At 42.7% G+C, this 25,775-nt stretch overlaps 1 protein-coding gene across 1 annotated transcript in view; it reads left to right on the top strand.

Annotated features, from left to right (window-relative positions):
• Positions 1-22,510, top strand: part of LOC138851243 (sodium- and chloride-dependent GABA transporter 1-like) — a 131,648-nt gene extending 109,138 nt beyond the window's left edge. Inside the window, exons 10-13 of the mRNA XM_070080148.1 lie at positions 9,372-9,503; positions 14,140-14,343; positions 15,266-15,439; positions 19,815-22,510. Of these exons, the coding sequence (XP_069936249.1) occupies positions 9,372-9,503; positions 14,140-14,343; positions 15,266-15,439; positions 19,815-19,904 (600 nt within the window). The 3' untranslated portion in view covers positions 19,905-22,510. The remainder of the gene's footprint in view (positions 1-9,371; positions 9,504-14,139; positions 14,344-15,265; positions 15,440-19,814) is intronic.
• The last annotated feature ends 3,265 nt before the right edge of the window (positions 22,511-25,775 follow it).

Genomic DNA, 25,775 nt, shown 5'->3' with positions numbered 1-25,775 from the left:
AGCAACACACTGCTGGTGTTCCCACTGTGTAACTATCACACAGCCTAGTGCAGCAACACACTGCTGGTGTGTCCACACACAGCCTAGTGCAGCCTAGTGCAGCAACACACTGCTTGTGTTCCCACTGTGTAACTATCACACAGACTAGTGCAGCAACACACTGCTTGTGTTCCCACTGTGTAACTATCACACAGCCTAGTGCAGCAACACACTGCTGGTGTTCCCACTGTGTAACTATCACACAGCCTAGTGCAGCAACACACTGCTGGTGTTCCCACTGTGTAACTATCACACAGCCTAGTGCAGCAACACACTGCTGGTGTTCCCACTGTGTAACTATCACACAGCCTAGTGCAGCAACACACTGCTGGTGTTCCCACTGCGTAACTATCACACAGTCTAGTGCAGCAACACACTGCTGGTGTTCCCAGTGTATAACTATCACACAACCTAGTGCAGCAACAGTTAGTTAGTTTAATATGTTTATTATGCACCCCATACCCATCCTGTGGGCGGTAGTCAAAAGATTACAGAGGTACATAATTCGTTCAGGGACTGGACTCCAAAGTTAGATAGCTGAGCAAGTTACAGAAGTAATGAACTCACAATTTACAAAGGTAATGAACTCACAATTTACAAAGGTAATGAACTCCAGGTAGGTCTAGTCACAATCATGATAAGTTACAAAGGTATTTACAGATTACAGAGGTACGTAATGGGTCCAAAGACTGGGTCCCAAGGATTTGATAGCTGAACTAGGTACAAAGGTAATGAACTCACAAGTTACAAAGGTAATGAATCATGTAAGAATGGTTACTTACGTTTATACATGGCTACAATCATGAACAAATTATAGAGCAATGAGCAATTCACACTTCCACACCCGGCCACAACTGTAATGAGTTATTGGTGCGAATATTGATTGTTGAGACACACACACACACACACACACACACACACACACACACACACACACACACACACACACACACACACACACACACACACACACACACACACACACAAACTCATACACACACACACACACAAATTATTTTAGTCCCTTTTATATTGCCTCATTTATTTTAGCTTTAAGAGCTATCTTAGCTTATATTTTTTACATTTGTTAAAATAATTCAAGTGCTATTTTTTAGCTTTAGAATATTTACTTTGTCTTATACTTAATTCTAACTATAGATTCACTATAAATCTTATGATAACAAGCATTGATCCTGATACCAACCTCTTATCTAATGACTTAAATGAATCAAACAGTAACTGTAATTACTACACAGCAGAACAATCAAAGGCACTTCTCAGAGCCAACAACAACATAACTATCTTTAACTACAATATCAGATCTTTAAGCAAACATTACGATGACCTCATAGCATTACTAAATTCCCTGCATGCCAGTATGTCCATCATTACTCTCACCGAAACCTGGCTAAAGCCTGATACTACAGATGTCTATGCCATTCCTGGTTACACAGCCATACACAACTGTAGGCCAGACCAACAAGGGGTGGCACAGCTATATACTACTCAGACCAACTAGAATGTATCACTAATACTCGCACAAGGGATGAACATGGGGAATATATAATAGCTAAATTCAAATCCAAATACCTACAAAAACCTCTCACAGTGATAAACATCTACAGAGTACCACAGTCAAACATTAGCCGATTTAGTCAAAACCTAGGAAGTATGATAACTGACAGGTGACTTCAATATAAATCTCCTACAAGACCAAGACCCACATGTTACTGAATTCACAAACACAATGAGTAACTGCATGTTGCTACCAACAGTAACAAAACCTACAAGAGTTACAGAGACTAGTGTTTCCCTACTAGACCACATCTGGACCAACACCATATCCCCCTTAAGATCAGGCATAATCACAGATAATACCACAGACCATTACCCTACCTTCCTCATAACAAACCTTGGCAAATTACCCCTAGACACTACTGAAGTCACTTTCAGACTTCACAATGAGGCAGCTATCAATAACTTCACAGCAGCAGTGACAAACATTGACTGGCACACTGAGCTTGAAATCTATACAGATATTGACGAATGTATTAATAATTTTCTAAAAAAGACCCAATACCTCTATAACAAGCACTGCCCTAAAAAACTAAACAGATGACTGCGAAGAGACTGAACAGTCCCTGGCTAACACCCAGCATCCTCAAATCCATAAATACAAAGCACCTATACGAAAAACAGTACAGAATGGGTCACATAACCAGAGACCAAACAAAACGTTACTCGTCAATCCTAACCAGCCTACTGAAACAGCAAACAGACTCAATGATTTCTTCTCCACTATAGGAAAAAACCTTGCCAATAAAATCCCAAGCTCAGATACCCCACCCAATGACTACCTCACTGGCAACTACCCGAACACACTGTTCCTAGCCCCGACTAACCAAACTGAAGTCTCCCTTATTATCAACGCACTAAAAAACAAGACAGGAGATTTAAATACCTTACCACCCATCATATACAAAAAAGCGTTACAAGTGCTATCACCAATTATTGCAGCACTCTTTAACAAATCCATTGAATCCTCTACCATTCCTACAGTTCTCAAAATAGCAAGGGTCACCCCGATCCATAAAGGAGGAGACCACACAGACTTGAATAACTATAGGCCAATATCCAACTTACACCCTCTCTCTAAAATCTTTGAAAAATTAATCCATAAGCGTATCTATTCCTACCTCATCTCCCACAACATACTCAACCCCTGTCAATTTGGGTTCAGGCCTAATAAAAATACTAATGATGTTATTATCCACATGCTAGAACATATTTATACAGCAATAGAGAAAAAAGAAGTCCCACTGGGGATCTTCATTGACTTACGTAAAGCTTTCGATACAGTTGACCACGACTTGCCCCACATAAAATTGTCACACTATGGTATAAGAGGGCACTCCCTCAACTACCTCAAGTCTTACCTCAGCAACAGAAGCCAATATGTGTGCACAAATGGGGCAAACTCTTCCGCACAGCCAATTACAGTTGGTGTCCCACAGGGAAGTGTCCTAGGCCCTCTTCTCTTTCTCATATACATAAATGACCTACCAAATGCATCGCAACTACTCAAACCCACACATTTGCAGATGACACTACATACGTCTACTCTCACCCGAGCCCAGTCATGCTAGCCAATACTGTAAATACCGAATTACAGAAAATTTCAACCTGGATGAGGACCAACAAACTTACTCTAAACATTGACAAAACCTACTACATTCAGTTTGGTAACAGAGCTACAGATATGTCTTTTAACATAATGATAGGTGGATCACCTATCACAAAACTCACAGAGGGAAAATTCTTAGGAATCCACCTTGATAATAGACTCAAATTTCAAACACATATACAACATATTTCCAAAAAAATTTCCAAGACTGTAGGCATACTATCGAAGATACGGTACTATGTTCCACAGTCAGTCCTCCTGGCCCTGTATCACTCACTTATTTACCCCTATCTCACCTATGGAATTTGTGCATGGGGCTCAACAACAATAAACCATCTCAGACCACTAATCACCCAACAAAATGCTGCAGTCAGAATGATAACAAATTCCCACTACAGACAGCACACTCTACCAATATTCAAAACTCTAAACCTACTCACAATACAAAACATCCATACTTATTACTGCACCTACTACATACATAGAACACTTAACTCTGACATAAACCCTCCCCTCAAACATCTCCTTACCAACCTCAACAGAACACATGACCATAACACAAGGCACAGATCACTCTTTGATGTTCCTCGTGTCCATCTCACGCTATGCAAAAACTCAATGCACATAAAAGGCCCTAAAATCTGGAATTCATTACCTGTGAATATAAAAGAAACACTGTCTGTTTATAAATTCAAGTCTCTTCTCAAAAATCACTTACTCACCCACAACTAAATAAATACTGAATAATTGTATCTCATAAATTATATCTCATATATGTATCTCATTATTGTATCTCATAAATGTCAACCTGTGACCCAATCAAACTTTGTTACTATTTAACTTCATTACCTAACAGAATACTCCATTCTACTGATTACACAGCAACACAGTAAATGACCATATGACCTGTCTTTGTAATACTCATTTGTACTAAATTGTTATCTGTTTTACAAATATATCACTGAATATATCATTGATTAGTTAATCATAAGTTAATTTTAAGCCTGCCCATAATGCTCAGCATACAAGGGGCTTTGGCATGATGCACTTTAAAAATTGTATTTCTTGTACTTCTCTGTATCATGTTCAAATAAATAAATAAATAAACCAAGTGCAGCAACACACTGCTGGTGTGCCCACTGTGTAACTATCACACAGCCTAGTGCAGTAACACACTGCTGGTGTGCCCACTATGTAACTATCACACAGCCTAGTGCAGCAACACACTGCTGGTGTTCCCACTGTGTAACTATCACACAGCCTAGTGCAGCAACACACTGCTGGTGCATCCATTATGTAACAATCACACAGCCTAGTGCAGCAACACACTGCTGGTGTTCCCACTGTGTAACTATCACACAGCCTAGTGTAGCAACACACTGGTAGTGTTCCCACTATGTAACTATCACACAGCCTAGTGCAGCAGCACACTGCTGGTGTTCCCACTATGTAACTATCACACAGCCTAGTGCAGCAACACACTGCTGGTGTTCCCACTATGTAACTATCACACAGCCTAGTGCAGTAACACACTGCTGGTGTTCCCACTATGTAACTATCACACAGCCTAGTGCAGTAACACACTGCTGGTGTTCCCACTATGTAACTATCACACAGCCTAGTGCAGCAGCACACTGCTGGTGTTCCCACTGTGTAACTATCACACAGCCTAGTGCAGCAACGCACTGCTGGTGTTCCCATTGTGTAACTATCACACAGCCTAGTACAGCAACTCACTGCTGGTGTTCCCACTGTGTAACTATCACACAGCCTAGTACAGCAACTCACTGCTGGTGTTCCCACTGTGTAACTATCACACAGCCTAGTGCAGCAACACACTGCTGGTGTTCCCACTGTGTAACTATCACACAACCTAGTGCAGCAACACACTGCTGATGTTCCCACTGTGTAACTATCACACAGCCTAGTGCAGCAACACACTGCTGGTGTTCCCACTGTGTAACTATCACACAACCTAGTGCAGCAACACACTGCTGGTGTTCCCACTGTGTAACTATCACACAGCCTAGTGCAGCAAATCACTGCTGGTGTTCCCACTGTGTAACTATCACACAGCCTAGTGCAGCAACACACTGCTGGTGTTCCCACTGTGTAACTATCACACAACCTAGTGCAGCAACACACTGCTGGTGTTCCCACTGTGCAACTATCACACAACCTAGTGCAGCAACACACTGCTGGTGTTCCCACTGTGTAACTATCAGCCTAGTTCAGCAACACACTGCTGGTGTTCCCACTGTGTAACTATCACACAGCCTAGTGCAGCAACACACTGCTGGTGTTCCCACTGTATAACTATCACATAGCCTAGTGCAGCAACACACTGCTGATGTTCCCACTGTGTAACTATCACACAACCTAATGCAGCAAGTCACTGCTGGTGTTCTCACTGTGTAACTATCACACAGCCCTAGAGCAGCAACATACTGCTGATGCTCCCACTGTGTAACTATCACACAGCCTAGTGCAGCAACACACTGCTGGTGTTCCCACTGTGTAACTATCACACAACCTAGTGCAGCAAGTCACTGCTTGTGTTCCCACTGTGTAACTATCACACAGCCTAGTGCAGCAACACACTGCTGGTGTTCCCACTGTGTAACTATCACACAGCCTAGTGCAGCAAGTCACTGCTGGTGTTCCCACTGTGTAACTATCACACAACCTAGTGCAGCAACACACTGCTGGTGTTCCCACTGTGTAACTATCACACAGCCTAGTGCAGCAACACACTGCTGGTGTTCCCACTGGTGTTCCCACTGTGTAACTATCACACAGCCTAGTGCAGCAACACACTGCTGGTGTTCCCACTATGTAACTATCACACAACCTAGTGCAGCAACACACTGCTGGTGTTTGGTGCCACTGTGTAACTATCACACAGCCTAGTGCAGCAACACACTGCTGGTGTTCCCACTGTCCACACAACCTATGTAACTATCACACAGCCTAGTGCAGCAACACACTGCTGGTGTGTCTATCACTATGTACTGCTGGTGTTCCCACTATCACACAACCTAGTGCAGCAACACACTGCTGGTGTTCCCACTGTGTAACCACACTAGTGTAACTATCACACAGCCTAGTGCAGCAACACACTGCTGGTATTCCCACTGTGTAACTATCACACAGCCTAGTGCAGCAACACACTGCTGGTGTTCCCACTGTGTAACTATCACACAGCCTAGTGCAGCAACACACTGCTGGTGTTCCCACTGTGTAACTATCACACAGCCTAGTGCAGCAGCACACTGCTGGTGTTCCCACTGTGTATGTAACTATCACACAGCCTAGTGCAGTGCTGGTGTTCCCAACACACTGCTGGTGTTCCCACTGTGTAACTATCACACAGCCTAGTGTAGCAACACACTGGTAGTGTTCCCACTATGTAACTATCACAGAGCCTAAGCACACTGCTGGTGTTCCCACTGTGTAACTATCACACAGCCTAGTGCAGCAACACACTGCCGGTTTTCCCACTGTGTAACTATCACACAGCCTAGTGCAGCAACACACTGCTGGTGTTCCCACTGTGTAACTATCACACAGCCTAGTACAGCAACTCACTGCTGGTATTCCCACTGTGAAACTATCACACAGCCTAGTGCAGCAACACACTGCTGGTGTTCCCACTGTGTAACTATCACACAACCTAGTGCAGCAACACACTGCTGTCACACAACCTAGTGTTGGTGTTCCCACTGTGTAACTATCACACAGCCTAGTGCAGCAACACACTGCTGGTGTTCCCACTGTGTAACTATCACACAGCCTAGTGCAGCAACACACTGCTGGTGTGTCCACTGCTGGTGCAGCAACACACTGCTCCCACTGTGTAGCTATCACACAGCCTAGTGCAGCAACACACTGCTGGTGTTCGCACTGTGTAACTATCACACAGCCTACACAACCTAGTGCATCACAAGCAGTGCACTGCTGGTGTTCCCACTGTGTAACTATCACACAGCCTAGTGCAGCAAATCACTGCTGGTGTTCCCACTGTGTAACTATCACACAGCCTAGTGCAGCAACACACTGCTGGTGTTTCCACTGTGTAACTATCACACAACCTAGTGCAGCAACACACTGCTGGTGTTCCCACTGTGCAACTATCACACAACCTAGTGCAGCAACACACTGCTGGTGTTCCCACTGTGTAACTATCAGCCTAGTTCAGCAACACACTGCTGGTGTTCCCACTGTGTAACTATCACACAGCCTAGTGCAGCAACACGCTGCTGGTGTTCCCACTGTATAACTATCACATAGCCTAGTGCAGCAACACACTGCTGATGTTCCCACTGTGTAACTATCACACAACCTAGTGCAGCAAGTCACTGCTGGTGTTCCCACTGTGTAACTATCACACAGCCTAGTGCAGCAACATACTGCTGGTGCTCCCACTGTGTAACTATCACACAGCCTAGTGCAGCAACACACTGCTGGTGTTCCCACTGTGTAACTATCACACAACCTAGTGCAGCAAGTCACTGTTTGTTTTCCCACTGTGTAACTATCACACAGCCTAGTGCAGCAACACACTGCTGGTGTTCCCACTGTGTAACTATCACACAGCCTAGTGCAGCAAGTCACTGCTGGTGTTCCCACTGTGTAACTATCACACAAACTAGTGCAGCAACACACTGCTCGTGTTCCCACTGTGTAACTATCACACAGCCTAGTGCAGCAACACACTGCTGGTGTTCCCACTGTGTAACTATCACACAACCTAGTGCAGCAAGTCACTGCTTGTGTTCCCACTGTGTAACTATCACACAGCCTAGTGCAGCAACACACTGCTGGTGTTCCCACTGTGTAACTATCACACAGCCTAGTGCAGCAAGTCACTGCTGGTGTTCCCACTGTGTAACTATCACACAACCTAGTGCAGCAACACACTGCTGGTGTTCCCACTGTGTAACTATCACACAGCCTAGTGCAGCAACACACTGCTGGTGTTCCCACTGTGTAACTATCACACAGCCTAGTGCAGCAACACACTGCTGGTGTGTCCACTATGTAACAATCACACAGCCTAGTGCAGCAACACACTGCTGGTGTGTCCACTATGTAACTTTCACACAACCTAGTGCAGCAACACACTGCTGGTGTTCCCACTGTGTAACTATCACACAGCCTAGTGCAGCAACACACTGCTGGTGTTCCCACTGTGTAACTATCACACAGCCTAGTGCAGCAACACACTGCTGGTGTTCCCACTGTGTAACTATCACACAGCCTAGTGCAGCAACACACTGCTGGTGTTGCCACTGTGTAACTATCACACAGCCTAGTGCAGCACCACACTGCTGGTGTTCCCACTGTGTAACTATCACACAGCCTAGTGCAGCAACACACTGCTGGTGTGTCCACTATGTAACTATCACACAGCCTAGTGCAGCAACACACTGCTGGTGTTCCCACTGTGTAACTATCACACAGCCTAGTGCAGCAACACACTGCTGGTGTTCCCACTGTGTAACTATCACACAGCCTAGTGCAGCAACACTCTGCTGGTGTTCCCACTGTGTAACTATCACACAGCCTAGTGCAGCAACACACTGCTGGTGTGTCCACTACTATCACACAGTGTGCAAACACACTGCTGGTGTTCCCACTCTATCACACAGCCTAGTGCAGCAACACACTGCTGGTGTTCCCACTATGTAACTATCACACAGCCTAGTGCAGCAACACACTGCTGGTGTTCCCACTGTGTAACTATCACACAGCCTAGTGCAGCAACACACTGCTGATGTTTCTGGCTCAGCTAAACAAAAATATATATAACTTTGTTATGTGTGAAGAGATAAGTAAAATACTTGAAAAAAAAAATAGAAATGATTTTGTCTTTAAAATTTCTAACCAACGAATCTTGACATGACAAAAGTTTTCTGGCTTCTAACAATAGACTTTATATAACATAGATAAGCTATCCCATGCTTTTGTTTACCACTCTACATATATACTTCTTTGCAAAGCTGTGTTTGAAGATACATCTGTATGTGGAGTGTATAGAGGATTCTCACATGAGGACTAGGAAGATAAATGAATTTCCTCATAAGATATAGGAGATAGGATATAGAAGGCAGGATGTAGAAGGTAGTAACGTTGTTTTGGTTCACAGTTCTGCACTATAGAAGGCTTCGTCACGGCTGTGTCAGACGAGTGGCCCAAGTACCTGCGTAAGAATAAAGAGGTCTTTATTGCCTTCATCTGTATTGCGTCATATCTGGTGGGCCTGTCCTGCGTCACGGAGGTGAGTTGCTTCATACTTGGTAGGCCTGTCTTGCGTCACACCAGAGATGAATGGAAGTGATAATATATAACTGTTATATATATATATATATATATATATATATATATATATATATATATATATATATATATATATATATATATATATATATATATATATATATATATATATATATACACTGATCTCTGGCTGAAGGAGACTCGAACCTACGAGCCTTGGAACAAGGTATGCAGTGCTTTACCAATCTACCCACACTGGACCAATACCTTGGAGTCCAGCTTGCGCTAGACTTTGATCCAAGGCAGCCAGCTTTCAGGAGAAGGCTTACAGCTTTTCATCTCATCCCCTGCATGCATCAGCCTTACTAGAGATATTAACAATGCAAGGAATTCGCAAGAGCAAGCGAAATATACACAAACACTGATCTCTGGCTGAAGGAGACTCGAACCTACGAACCTTGGAACAAGGTACGCAGTGTTTTACCAATCTACTCACACTGCTCTTGCGAATTCCTTGCATTGTTAATATCTCTAGTAAGGCGGATGCACGCAGGGGATGAAATGAAAAGCTGTAAGCCTTCTCCCTGAAAGCTAGCTGCCTTGGATCAAAGTCTAGCGCAAGCTGGACTCCAAGGTATTGGTCCAGTGTGGGTAGATTGGTAAAGCACTGCATACCTTGTTCCAAGGTTCGTAGGTTCGAGTCTCCTTCAGCCAGAGATCAGTGTTTGTGTATATTTCGCCTGCTCTTGCGAATTCCTTGTATGTATATATATATATATATATATATATATATATATATATATATATATATATATATATATATATATATATATATATATATCCAATAACACACTGCGGCTAGCCTGGAATCGAACCCGTGTTCTTTTGGTCCGCCTCATATGAAACAAGTTAAAAAAAAATCACGACGTTTTAACCACTGAACCATCACTCCTACAATGGGGATTGATGGTTCACTGGTTAGAATTTCGTGGTTTTTGACTTGCTTCCCACGAGGAGGATCAAAATAACACGGGTTCGATCCCCGGCTAGGCGCAGTGTGTTATTGTTTAAAAACCACTTGTTCGTGGTTGCATTAATTTATATTAATGCAAAAGTGAGAAGCCAGTTCTTCAGAAAATTAAAAAAAAAAAGCTCTAAAGAAATCCGTGCATTTCGGCCTCAGTCAGAGGCCCTTCTCAGCAGATGACTTAGAGATATTCAGATATTCTCCTTCTGCCTATTCCATTTTCTCTCCAAGTGGTTTTCCACTTTACGTCGATCAGTGTGAAAGAAATAAGCAGACATGAAGGACAAGCAGTAAGCAGACATGAAGGACAAGCAGTAAGCAGACATGAAGGACAAGCAGTAAGCAGACGTGAAGGACAAGCAGTAAGCAGACGTGAAGGACAAGCAGTAAGCAGACATGAAGGACAAGCAGTAAGCAGACATGAAGGACAAGCAGTAAGCAGACATGAAGGACAAGCAGTAAGCAGACATGAAGGACAAGCAGTAAGCAGACATGAAGGACAAGCAGTAAGCAGACATGAAGGACAAGCAGTAAGCAGACATGAAGGACAAGCAGTAAGCAGACATGAAGGACAAGCAGTAAGCAGACATGAAGGACAAGCAGTAAGCAGACATGAAGGACAAGCAGTAAGCAGACATGAAGGACAAGCAGTAAGCAGACGTGAAGGACAAGCAGTAAGCAGACATGAAGGACAAGCAGTAAGCAGACGTGAAGGACAAGCAGTAAGCAGACATGAAGGACAAGCAGTAAGCAGACATGAAGGACAAGCAGTAAGCAGACGTGAAGGACAAGCAGTAAGCAGACATGAAGGACAAGCAGTAAGCAGACGTGAAGGACAAGCAGTAAGCAGACATGAAGGACAAGCAGTAAGCAGACATGAAGGACAAGCAGTAAGCAGACGTGAAGGACAAGCAGTAAGCAGACGTGAAGGACAAGCAGTAAGCAGACATGAAGGACAAGCAGTAAGCAGACGTGAAGGACAAGCAGTAAGCAGACATGAAGGACAAGCAGTAAGCAGACGTGAAGGACAAGCAGTAAGCAGACATGAAGGACAAGCAGTAAGCAGACATGAAGGACAAGCAGTAAGCAGACATGAAGGACAAGCAGTAAGCAGACATGAAGGACAAGCAGTAAGCAGACGTGAAGGACAAGCAGTAAGCAGACATGAAGGACAAGCAGTAAGCAGACGTGAAGGACAAGCAGTAAGCAGACGTGAAGGACAAGCAGTAAGCAGACATGAAGGACAAGCAGTAAGCAGACATGAAGGACAAGCAGTAAGCAGACATGAAGGACAAGCAGTAAGCAGACATGAAGGACAAGCAGTAAGCAGACATGAAGGACAAGCAGTAAGCAGACATGAAGGACAAGCAGTAAGCAGACATGAAGGACAAGCAGTAAGCAGACGTGAAGGACAAGCAGTAAGCAGACATGAAGGACAAGCAGTAAGCAGACGTGAAGGACAAGCAGTAAGCAGACGTGAAGGACAAGCAGTAAGCAGACATGAAGGACAAGCAGTAAGCAGACATGAAGGACAAGCAGTAAGCAGACGTGAAGGACAAGCAGTAAGCAGACATGAAGGACAAGCAGTAAGCAGACGTGAAGGACAAGCAGTAAGCAGACATGAAGGACAAGCAGTAAGCAGACATGAAGGACAAGCAGTAAGCAGACATGAAGGACAAGCAGTAAGCAGACGTGAAGGACAAGCAGTAAGCAGACATGAAGGACAAGCAGTAAGCAGACATGAAGGACAAGCAGTAAGCAGACGTGAAGGACAAGCAGTAAGCAGACATGAAGGACAAGCAGTAAGCAGACATGAAGGACAAGCAGTAAGCAGACATGAAGGACAAGCAGTAAGCAGACATGAAGGACAAGCAGTAAGCAGACGTGAAGGACAAGCAGTAAGCAGACATGAAGGACAAGCAGTAAGCAGACGTGAAGGACAAGCAGTAAGCAGACATGAAGGACAAGCAGTAAGCAGACGTGAAGGACAAGCAGTAAGCAGACGTGAAGGACAAGCAGTAAGCAGACATGAAGGACAAGCGGTAAGCAGACATGAAGGACAAGCAGTAAGCAGACGTGAAGGACAAGCAGTAAGCAGACATGAAGGACAAGCAGTAAGCAGACGTGAAGGACAAGCAGTAAGCAGACATGAAGGACAAGCAGTAAGCAGACGTGAAGGACAAGCAGTAAGCAGACATGAAGGACAAGCAGTAAGCAGACGTGAAGGACAAGCAGTAAGCAGACATGAAGGACAAGCAGTAAGCAGACGTGAAGGACAAGCAGTAAGCAGACGTGAAGGACAAGCAGTAAGCAGACATGAAGGACAAGCAGTAAGCAGACGTGAAGGACAAGCAGTAAGCAGACATGAAGGACAAGCAGTAAGCAGACATGAAGGACAAGCAGTAAGCAGACATGAAGGACAAGCAGTAAGCAGACATGAAGGACAAGCAGTAAGCAGACATGAAGGACAAGCAGTAAGCAGACATGAAGGACAAGCAGTAAGCAGACATGAAGGACAAGCAGTAAGCAGACATGAAGGACAAGCAGTAAGCAGACATGAAGGACAAGCAGTAAGCAGACATGAAGGACAAGCAGTAAGCAGACGTGAAGGACAAGCAGTAAGCAGACATGAAGGACAAGCAGTAAGCAGACGTGAAGGACAAGCAGTAAGCAGACATGAAGGACAAGCAGTAAGCAGACGTGAAGGACAAGCAGTAAGCAGACGTGAAGGACAAGCAGTAAGCAGACATGAAGGACAAGCAGTAAGCAGACGTGAAGGACAAGCAGTAAGCAGACATGAAGGACAAGCAGTAAGCAGACGTGAAGGACAAGCAGTAAGCAGACATGAAGAACAAGCAACAAGCAAATATGAAGTCAAACATACGTAGACAATAATTCTTAAATAAAAATGAATGTTTCGCTCACTGAGAACTTTATTAGTTTGCTTGATAAAGCTGTGATTGAGCAAAACACTGTTTTAAATAAAGGCTTACTGAGTAAGCTGTTGAGCAAGCAGAAGACAGAACAAGTCTTTAAAGTGAGGACAGAACTAGGCGTCCAAACGAGGACAGGACTAGGCGGCGAAACGAGGACAGACTAGGTCCACACATACCCGCACATAGGAGAGTGAAACTTATGACGACGTTTCTGTCCGATTTGTACTTTATCGCGTCCATGTCGGACCGGAACGCCACCTTAAGCTTCACTCTCCTATGTGCGGGTTATTTGTATATTGTCCCAGTCACGGTATTGTGCCTTTTTATTCTTTAACAACGTCGGCTTGAAGACTAGAAGAGACCGAATCCGAGTGAGGAATGTACGTGTTCCAGGTTCTGAGGCCATCATTAACACGTTCTTGTACTTCGCAGGGAGGCATGTACGTGTTCCAGGTGCTGGGGCCAACATTAACACGTTCTTGTATTTCGCAGGGAGGCATGTACGTGTTCCAGGTTCTGAGGCCATCATTAACACGTCCTTACACTTCGCAGGGAGGCATGTACGTGTTCCTGGTGCTGGGGCCAACATTAACACGTTCTTGTATTTCGCAGGAAGAATAACGTACGCGTTCCAACTGCTGTGACCAACATTAACACGTTCTTGTATTTCGCAGGGAGGCATGTACGTGTTCCAGGTGCTGGACTCCTACGCAGCCTCGGGAATGTGTCTCATCTTCCTGATCTTCTTCGAGTGTGTGGCCATCAGCTGGGGCTACGGTGCTAACCAGTGGTACGACAACGTCAAGGAGATGATCGGCTACTATCCATTCTTCTGGTGGAAGCTCTGCTGGATGTTCATCACTCCGGCTATCTGCTTCGTGAGTTTCAGAGTCTTCTTGTGTTCTGAAAACAAGAGTAGCGTAGATCTAAGGCAGATAGGCGTGGTCCTAAGCCACAGTGATGTAATTCTAAATCAGACTGATGATAAATATGAATTATATGTAAGCGTAGTAGAGTATGACTTTGTCAATATTACATATCGTTCAAAATGAGCTTTATAAGGCTATACTTGATCGAAACATTGACCAGTTAGAGACTTCAAAGCTTAGCAGCTTAGTGTTGACGCATTTAGATACTTGTTTATTGCTGGGCGAACAGGGAAAGTAGGTCTAAAGAGACCTGCTCCTACGTTTTGTCTTGACTGGGATTTGAACTCTGGCCCTTACTGACATGAGCCGAATTATTATTATTATTATTATTATTATTATTATTATTATTATTATTATTATTATTATTATTATTATTATTATTATTATAAAAACTAAGCTCTAAACATGTGAGCCGAATTTTGTACCCCAGAGCAGCGATTCAGTAAACAAGACGTACGTGGATACTGCGCTACTAGTTGAAGAAAGAGATGGTCAGCTCGTTTACAGGCTAAGAGCTGTTCCCCATCTCAGATCATTTCAGAGCCCAACCCTATCTAAGATATATTACCACCCCACCAGAATAAATCAGCAGTTGTAAGAGACAGTTTTGATCAGTATGGACGGTGGTATGTGGAAAGGATTCTTCATTATATAATTGCTAGGAGCTGTATTCCATGGGCCTATAGGCCTACGGCATTGCTCGTCTGTTCTTACGAAATGCATCGTTGCACATCGAGAGAATACATATCGCTTACTGAGAGATTTTAATATATATTAATTTTCATAAACAAACAAGATTAACAGGTTCAATTCGAACATTTTAAGTTGAATCTAATACAGCGGTTTCTAAGTGTTATTCTTCTCTTTGCAGTGTGTATTCATGTTCAATGTAATCATGTGGGCGCCTCCGAAATACGTGGACTACGAATTTCCGATGTGGACCCACTTCATCGGCTGGCTAATGGCACTGTCCTCGATGACTTGTATCCCAGGATACGCCATCTATAAATTCGTCACCTCGCCTCACCCTGGCACCTGGAAGGAGGTCAGTACACACGCAGCTGTCTCCTTCACCCACACCATCATATAAGGCGAAGAAAAGACACATTTTGCATAACAATCTTTTATTGGGGCAACGTTTCGCTCTGTGTAGAGTTTAGTCGAGCTAGGACTTGATAAAGCTCTGTAGAGAGGAACACCGTTGCCCCAGCAATAACCTGTTTTGAAACGTGTGTATTATTTTTCAATAATATCCGCGATACGACACCCTGATCGTCAAGATCACATCATACGTTTTAATTGATTTATTTGTAAGTGAGCCATCTGTTTCACATATACCACGTTTATTATTATAATCAGGAAAAGCAATGAACCCGTGGGAATTATGCGTGCCAAAAGAGTGGCCGACGTTAGCAGGAGAGAGAGTCGGGAATATTAAAGTCGATCACCAGGGTGAAACAAAGGAAGATATAATTAGTTTAGCAGTTCAGGGAGACAGCAAAGAGTCGTGTCCCTGAACGAATATCTCTGGATTTCCTACTCTATTTCTCACAAAGATATTCTGCTCTTGACTCTCGCCCAGGCAGGTCATAGCAGCTCTCCTTACTCTGTCTCCCTACGATCCCCGTTGGGGAGGGGAACCTTTACCAGCGTTGTCATCGCCTTGACTTACACGATGAGCTACGCAAATCGTGTAAAGATCAAACCAAGAAATGGTACCGTTGATGATTCAACGAAGATTGCTCTTGTAACTGTTGTTCAGGGAGCACTGGAAGTAAAATTCAACACCATATTGTCACTGAAAGAAGCATTCATTGTTGTGTGTCACGATGATGCTGAAGCAGAGAAGCTACTCACTACAGAAGCCATCACTACTCTTACTACTCAAGGGTTTACTGTTACGTCATCTCCTGCCCTCAGGGCAAGGAAATCAGTATTCCTAAAAAAACTGGACAAGATTCTGACGTCTCAAACACCTGCTGAACTCAAGTCATCCATCGAGACGCAAAATACTTGGGCTACTGTTGACAGCATTAAAAAATCCCAAATGCAACGTCCATGCTCAAAGTCACCTTCACCGACGTGAACATGGCTGCCCGGCACTGAACGAAGGTCTTGCTGTCTACTACTACTACATCAGTCCTACCTACATTGAAGCAGAGAGATATCACTACATCCAACATTGCTGGAACTGTTATTCATACCATCACACCACCAAAGCATGTCCAGTAAAAGACAAGAAGTTCTGCACTACATGTGGTAGTGAGGGACACACCTTCAGTTCCTTCACCGCTGCTGCTCCATCACAACCAGCGTGCTTAAACTGCAAGAGTAATGATCACCATACACTGGCAGCAAAATGTCCTACAAGAAAGGATATTATGAAGAAAACACAAGATGCAGCAAAGAAAAAACCTACTAGCAACACTCCAACGTATGCAGCAATTGCAAAAATGCAAGCAGACACTACAAAATTACTTCAAGCATCTACTCAGCCCGCCTCCACCACCACCACTACCATCACTCCTCCAACATGTGACGTAACGAAGATTCACTACTGTCTACTATACGCTCATATGCAAAACATGGCTGTACCTGGATCATTTAACTCTACCATCAACGAGTTATTTGCATTAAACAACATGCCTTCATTTATATTTCCAGCATCTCCACCTTCTGAAGAAATTCTCAAATTCACCAAAAACTTAATAGCCAACTCTTCTGCAGAAGTTCCATCAACACCACGAACTAGTGACGTCAATCTAACAACGACCAATGAGAAACCTCCACCGCCACCACCTCTCATTGAATCCAACCAATCAGAAGCCTTACCACCAGAAACATCTTCTAATTCGTCTACTGAAGTTGAAAACGAAGCAGCACCACCTTCCTCTACTCCACCACCGCCTTCTCTACTTAGGTCACGTCGATTACCTGGAACACCATGGGTTAAACACAAAGAACTCATATTCTACACTACGAGGCTGTACCCTGCAAGCATGACTCGCCTAGAACTCATCCAACATCTCCAAGACAACACTGTATCGTACCAAAGCGAAGAAAGACCATTCCCTACCTACAACCAGATACTCCACCAACTCCAAACCAACGAATACTACTACAGCTCTCCCATAAGTGTGATACAACTCTCCCGAAAACAATTTACCGCACTGATAAACGGTTTAAGACCATAACCAACTCATCCTGCTTGCTGCCTTCTGACACTCCCAGCTCCTACCGCTGCCTTCGCCATCCTCTCCTAGTGAGCCAAGCAATGACATCAGTCAAGCCTCTCTATCTACGTCTCCAGTACTTTTGTACCACATGTCCCAAAGTGGTTGGGCCACTTGCCTTGATTCCTCCTCTTCCCTTCCTCACCATCCTTTTCCAGTTATTTCCATCCTTCCATATCCTTCTTCCTTCCCATCTTACGACAGATCTCGTCGTCCTCGATTCGATTCGACTCTATTTCTGCAACACTGCAAGCTCCTGATGCGTTGATTGCAACACGAAAGACCTAGAGCTATTATTCAACTCCCACCTGTGGTTATTTTGCAATTATCGCTCGTTCGTGATTATTGCATAATGTAACATAATGTGCGGAACATCAATAGACGCAAGAAGTGTACTTTGAACGTACGAGGCATCAGGATGAAGGGACACAACATTGTCAAAGAGCATTATTAGAGAGATAAACAAACCGACTGTGTGACAAACTTCCTGAGTTGAGTCTAACCGAGTACACACACTTACGCACCTATATTATTGATACTTGAAGTCGGTGCCGGATCAGCCAGGCTGTGATTCGTACGTTGGACTACGTGCGGTCAGTAGTAACAGCCTGGTTGATCAGGCCCTGATCCACCGGGAGGCCTGGTCGTGGACGGGGCCGCTGGGAGGTTGATCCCCGGAATAACCTCCAGGTAGACTCCAGGTACTACTTGTCAGTACACTTCGTCACAGTAAAGTATCAGATGGTACATATTCTTAGGAGTATCATAAAGTCTCTTGAAGACACACAAAGAAAACTGGAAGACCAACATCTGTGGTTCCTCCCACTTTCCTTTACACTCTCTAATGTTAAATAATATTACTGACATAAAAGAAGATAAGAAATATAATGGGATTAAGAGAAGATTACGAGCCAGCGTGTTGGTGGTTTGGAAGACGCTGCCGCAATATTGTTAAGTGGGAACTGAGGGAGATAAGAAGAGAGTTCTAGGAGACCAGCCTCTTGAAGGAGACCAGCCTCTTGAAGGAGACCAGCCTCTTGAAGGAGACCAGCCTCTTGAAAGAGACCACCCTCAAGAACAAGACCAACCTCTGGATAATGTGTCAGCATATTAGAGAGAACACTAGACACAGACAGGTTGATTAGACTCAGTTGTAGTCGTAGCAACGCTATTGTCATCGTCTTACAAAAGATTAGATAAGTAATAATGACAGGAAAATCCCTTCTAGGTGCTATTGGACCCTTACGGATTTAGCATATACCAGTGGAATTAATAACAATAATTAAGCATTAATAGTGGAAATGTTCAGGAGATTTTTATGGATTTGTGTGTGAGTAATGAGAAAATAAGAATTGTATTAAAGAATAACTGAAGAGTATTGAACGCTTGCTAATGTTCAGTAACAATCTACATAGAGACACAGACTCGGAAGATTAATTGATCTGTATATTTCGACCCCGTTTTAGGATCCCCTTCAGCAGGGAATCGAAATAGACAGATCAATTAATCTTCTGAGTTTCTGTCTCCATGTGAATTATAATTAATCATGATATAAATGATTTCATGTAAGACAGCGGAGGAGAGGTTGAGACAGTTGGTCATTTAGAGGGAATAGGTTGGCGAAGAGGGCGAACAAATCCATGGGTACATGGGAAAGGTGTTTTATGGATGCCTCAGGAAGGATTGGAGGCGTGAGTTGAAGGCTCTGAATGATAAGGGCTTTTACATCCAGTAGGTGTGTAGGCGTATTGGATCATAGTGGGTAGAGACAAGCAATTTTGAGATAAGATGAGCTGTTGGAGAGCAAAGGTAACATTTATATAGGAATTCGGAGATACTTATTTTCCAGACTTTGATTATGGAGGTGGGAAGTAGGGAGCCTGAACTCTGAAGAATAGTTGGTAATGTTTTAGTTCAGGGGGCCATTTGAACTATAACCACACACTTCCACCAACACAGCTGTTCAATGTGGTTCCTTCTCTTGGTTACCGTACCTTAATGGGAAACTGTTGTAGCTAAAATGAACTTGGTATCATATTGTCATGTAAATTAAAATAACTTTTCTCCTTATTATATTTTCACATAATTAAATGTTCTGATGTCATTCATTAATCAGTCTTAATCGTTTATGTTACTCATGTCTTTTGCGCGTTCAGAGCAAGGCGGTAACTGAGTTTTTCTTTGCAGAGATTAATAGCCATCACTCGGCCAGAAATTGACTTAAATAGTTTGAAGAACAAATATAGAAGCGCAGCTTATGAGGCCACTGCTGTGTAGAGCTCCAGTGTAGTCTAGTGTGGACCTGCAACCAACATCCACCCCCTCCACCACACCAGCAACATCCACCCCCTCCACTGCTGCGCCAACATCCACCTCCTCCACTGCTACACCAGCATCCACCTCCACTGCTGCACCAACATCCACCTCCTCCACTGCAGCAACATCCACCACCACACACACACTACAGTGGTGTTACAAAGGAACCTACAGTGGTGTTACAGAGCTTGAAGGGGGGGAATAACAGCCAGCCCCAGTGTTCAACTAGCCTCTGACTATTCCCACTGAAGCCGGGTAGATAGTAACAGCCTCTGACTGCCAACTCGGGCAGGGTAACTATCAGGGCAGATGATTACAGCTGTATATCAGTAAAACACATTCATGAATTTAATTCCTTTTTATTGCGATTTAAATATTTGTCAAGATATTTTATAAGTATTTGTCAATATTGTGTCATGTTGGCGTATGTTATGATTAATGACCAGTTGTCAAGGAGAACTCAAAGCTGAACTAGTTGACAACAGGCACAATTGTGGCTTTGATGTTACGAAGCAGGAGTAGATAGCGAACTGATAAACAAATGAATAACCCGACAAGTGCTTATTCAAAGACACTTTAAACAGAGAAGAGCCTTGTTTCAAGACGTCTGCACTACTGTTTGACTTTTATCGCGTACAGAGAAATTCACATAAATACAGCTTAGTAAGGCTGTGATTTTTGTCTGTGTGAATGACTTTGTATTTGACAAAAGCACCACTGTGGGGTAGCTCGCATTTAAATAGGATCTTCCTGTTAATAACGTCTTTGAAGTGTACGGTAATGAGCTAGTCAAAAAAGAAAAAAAAATTACGTATCCCCATGAGTGTGCGAACACTTATCTGGAGTTTACTAAGTGCATGTTGCTGTGTTTCTCTGGCAACACAGCAGATCCTCTGGTCAGAGACATAACACTGTATAGCTCACGTAACATTATGTGACATATCTATGGTGTTATGGGACCCAGTTTATGGTGTAAGGGTGTGTCTTGTGCTAGATTTGTGGTTACACTCATGAGTGTCTGACACTTCAGTAATTTGTAAGTCAGGATGGAGGTACTTCAGCACCACAACTGGAAATCATAATAATTTTTTTTAATTGAAGTCTGTGCTAACATAAATTGACTTAATGGCTTTTATTACCTTAAAACAGTAAGGATGTTACGATAGTTAATGTTACACAGGAGGTGGAAGATTATATGCGAGTCTTCAGGTGACTGCCCTCTAGACACGAATTTAATTTCGTAGAATTTAACATAAATGTTAAAATAATGTTTAATAATAAGTTTTCTTTAGTGCATTTGCAAATTTTGCAAAGATCCTCAGTATACTGTGAAATCAAATGTTCTTAGATTATAGTTATACATTTACAGCACAGTGCAGGTTTTTCAGCAGACTCTTAGACCAGTAATGAGAAGTATTGGTGTTTGTAAAACATTTCGTGACCTCCATGCAGTACGTTCCTCGTATGGCATCTGTATATCGATGTTAATATTTAGTAGACTACCTGTGACTGCACTCTAGACACTTCTTAACAGTCCTTAGTGACTGACCTTTGCTGATGAAAGAATTGACATTTATATATAATAAATATAATGACTTGTCCTTCTCATTGTAGAATAGTGATGGCGAGTCTGTTTATAGATAGATACTATAAGACTTTGTTAAGCAGTTGCAATAATGTAAAGACAAGCATCCATTGGTAATGAATTTTAATATGGACTGCTAAGGTACATATCAATTGCAACTCTAGTAAGATTAATGTGTGAAGGGCTTCCAGATTGTCTTCCATATTTTAGAACAATCATTTAAACGTCAAAAAGATAGATAATCTAAGTAGAAGTCTGAATGAGAAGTCCTTAATTATAACATAAGAGTAAAGTCTTGTAAAACGGATGTTAGCTTGTTATGGGACCAAGGCATTCCATGCCAGCTAGGTCTTCCAAATTAACAATGGTAGGTGGCTTGAGTATGGACGTATATATGGCTTGACGTTTTATGTGAATAAAATTATATGGACGTTAATTGTCCTTGTATTGAAGTCTGTTCGTACATAATAATTTAAATTTAAACTTTATTTCAGTAGTAAATATGGGTGGTCATGTAGCGTTGTCTTCCATGTTGTTGGTCCTGTCTTCACATAGAACACAGTAGAATGTATGCAAGCAATAACATCACGTGTTTTTTGCAGTTTATCCCTTGTGTCTACCTATTGACTTCAAACTCCCCAATTCAGGACCTGGTGACACCTCATACAGACTCTCTCTGTCGTTGTTGAAGTGCTGTGTTGCTGTCGTCTTCACGTTACACTAGGCTATGATTGGGGACGTTTCTGTTATCCCGTTTTTGCCAATGAGAAGTCGTCATTTATGAACCTGGATCACAACTGCCAATAAGGAGACGGTTTTCTCGGAGTCTTGCGTGTCCCACCATTCAGTTATCCCTCCAGCCAGACAGAGACGAGTACGAGTGAGACATGCCTTGCTCTGGCTCCGCACTCTAATTCTTCAATGTCTTTTTCTGATTGGCTAAAACTGAGCAAGTTTTCTTTTGTAAATTATATATATTACATCCAAATGCAAAGTAATGAATGTATGTATTGCTAGTAAGTTGAATTGTGTACGTGTTATATAACTACTTTAAGATCATGTTTTGCACCGACTCGTTGAAAAATATTAAATATCTATTATATCTTAATATTTTAGTATATAAGAATATTTGTTTTCTTAATTGTGAGTGCTTGGACTCTGTTGTAAACCTTTGATGTTAGGATCTACGTGTACAGAAGTATATGTAAATTATTTGTCAAAATGGAAATTTAATACTTTTAATGTTGTGATTTACATAATCGTGTATCTTGAACACAGGTAACATCAATGTGAGTACAAAGTTCAATGTTCCATAAAATAGTTTTCTTTTTTTGACTCTTGTACAGGTAGAAACTCAAGGTGAGTGTTACGAAGAGGACTCTCAAACCTACAATATGGTCAGCAAACATGTACTACATCTTTTCTTGGGGGGCGATTAAGCCACTCTCCCTTTTTTCCCCTCATGATTTCGGTGAATCTTCATTGTAGGTCATTTTAAATCATCGTCTCGAAGTCGTGTTGTAAAATAACTCTTTAATAAAGGAACTGTCTGAAGTACTCAATTTTGTCCTCTACGGGCTTGGGGACGCTTCTCTCTGTATCTTTCTTATTGAATCTCGCTCACCTGAAGCCTGGGACGCTAAGTATGTTATAAAGACATCAGTTACTTTAAACAACCATTCATACATATTACATATGAACATTTATAATCATAAATGTATCTGAGTAGCTAAACACACATACACACAGAGTATACACGAACAAGCACACATTAGTCACTTTCATACAGAGATACACACAAGTAGATGTGTAACAGTCACTTCTGCACACAATATTGCAACACATACACAAGGTGGAACATCCACATACAATATTGCAACGCATACACACACAAGGTGGAAGGTCTACACACAATATTGCAGCACATACACACCCACACACACACACACACACGAGGTGGATCATCCACACACACAATACTGCAACACACACACACAGAAACACACAAGATGGAGCACCCACGCACAACTTTGCAGCACAAACACACAAGATGGAGCACCCACGCACAATATTGCAACCCCTATTGCGCCCCTTCTATATGGTTCTCTTTTTTTCACCACGAGGCCTGGTCTCAGACCGAGACGCGGGGGCGTTGACCCCCGAAACCCTCTCCAGGTATACTCCAGGTATACACACACACACACACACACACACACACACACACACACACACACACACACACACACACACACACACACACACACACACACACACACACACACACACAAGGTGGTGCATCCAGCAATTACAGCTGTAAACAGAGACTTCTCTATTGGACTTCTCTATTGAACATCAATTTGTACACGAGGATTACATCTCGTTCATTCCTTACTTTCTGTGGCTTTACCATATCTGATTAAGTACATGAAGATGTAATACTTAATCTTTGAAATAAAAACATAAAAAAACAATTATCGTTGTTTTGCTTTAAACCAAGAAAATCAATACGATGTTTAAAATAGGTCAAAAGTTCAATGAGGTGGTTAACGATATCGTCATACAGGGAGGTCATACACACGGTGTATGACCTCTATGTGTATATATGCTGAGAGTTTATTCCTAAATTTAGGGATGTCACCTATTCACTGGTGGTGAATAGGTGACATGCAGCCTAAATAGCTCTTTGTGAAGTCGATAGGCTATAAACCCAATTAATAAAAAATCTCTGATTTATCCAAAATTTCTTGAGTTATAAACTGATCACTTACAAGGTCACGAACCAGCTGTCAGCTAGCACCCAGGTGCTTGCTTACTGCTAGGTGAACACGGACAACAGGTGTAAAGAACCACTTACAAGGTCACGAACCAGCTGTCAGCTAGCACCCAGGTGCTTGCTTACTGCTAGGTGAACACGGACAACAGGTGCAAAGAGCCACTTACAAGGTCACGAACCAGCTGTCAGCTAGCACCCAGGTGCTTGCTTACTGCTAGGTGAACACGGACAACAGGTGCAAAGAGCCACTTACAAGGTCACGAGGTGAACCAGCTGTCAGAACCAGCTAGCAGCACCAGGTGCTTGCTTACTGCTAGGTGAACACGGACAACAGGTGCAAAGAGCCACTTACAAGGTCACGAACCAGCTGTCAGCTAGCACCCAGGTGCTTGCTTACTGCTAGGTGAACACGGACAACAGGTGCAAAGAACCACTTACAAGGTCACGAACCAGCTGTCAGCTAGCACCCAGGTGCTTGCTTACTGCTAGGTGAACACGGACAACAGGTGCAAAGAACCACTTACAAGGTCACGAACCAGCTGTCAGCTAGCACCCAGGTGCTTGCTTACTGCTAGGTGAACACGGACAACAGGTGCAAAGAGCCACTTACAAGGTCACGAACCAGAGTTTTCCAAGATAAAGAAATAAAGGCGTTACGTGCAGAGAATCTTTATTTACAAAGACGTTTCGTACTAAGTAAAGCTTTGATGATGCTCTATTTGGAGCGAAACGTCGTGTATATATAAAGGCATTAATTAAAACAATGAAAAAACAATATTAGAGCAGAATCGCCTATATTATAATACAAGTATAATGCAGCATTAGAAAGTTACAACAGCATAGAATTAGAAAGTTACAACAGCATAGAATTAGAAAGTTACAACAGCATAGAATTAGAAAGTTACAACAGCATAGAATTAGAAAGTTACAACAGCACAACATTAGAAAGTTTCAACAGCACAACATTAGAAAGTTTCAACAGTACAACATTGGAAAGTTTCAACAGCACAACATTAGAAAGTTTCAACAGCACAACATTGGAAAGTTTCAACAGCACAACATTGGAAAGTTTCAACAGCACAACATTAGAAAGTTTCAACAGCACAACATTAGAAAGTTTCAACAGTACAGTATTAGAAAGTTTCAACAGCACAACATTAGAAAGTTTCAACAGTACAGTATTAGAAAGTTTCAACAGCACAACATTAGAAAGTTTCAACAGCACAACATTAGAAAGTTTCAACAGCACAACATTAGAAAGTTTCAACAGTACAGTATTAGAAAGTTTCAACAGCACAACATTAGAAAGTTTCAACAGTACAGTATTAGAAAGTTTCAACAGCACAACATTAGAAAGTTTCAACAGTACAGTATTAGAAAGTTTCAACAGCACACTTAGCTCTCTCTTTTACACTTAGCTTTCTCCATTTCACATTTAGCCTTTACTTTTTTAGACTTAGCTTTCTTTTTCAAA

Source organism: Cherax quadricarinatus, unplaced genomic scaffold (assembly GCF_038502225.1).
Source record: "Cherax quadricarinatus isolate ZL_2023a unplaced genomic scaffold, ASM3850222v1 Contig173, whole genome shotgun sequence".
NCBI lineage: Eukaryota > Metazoa > Arthropoda > Malacostraca > Decapoda > Parastacidae > Cherax > Cherax quadricarinatus.
Note: the sequence above shows the minus strand (reverse complement) of the source record. Positions and strands in the feature narration are given on the sequence as shown.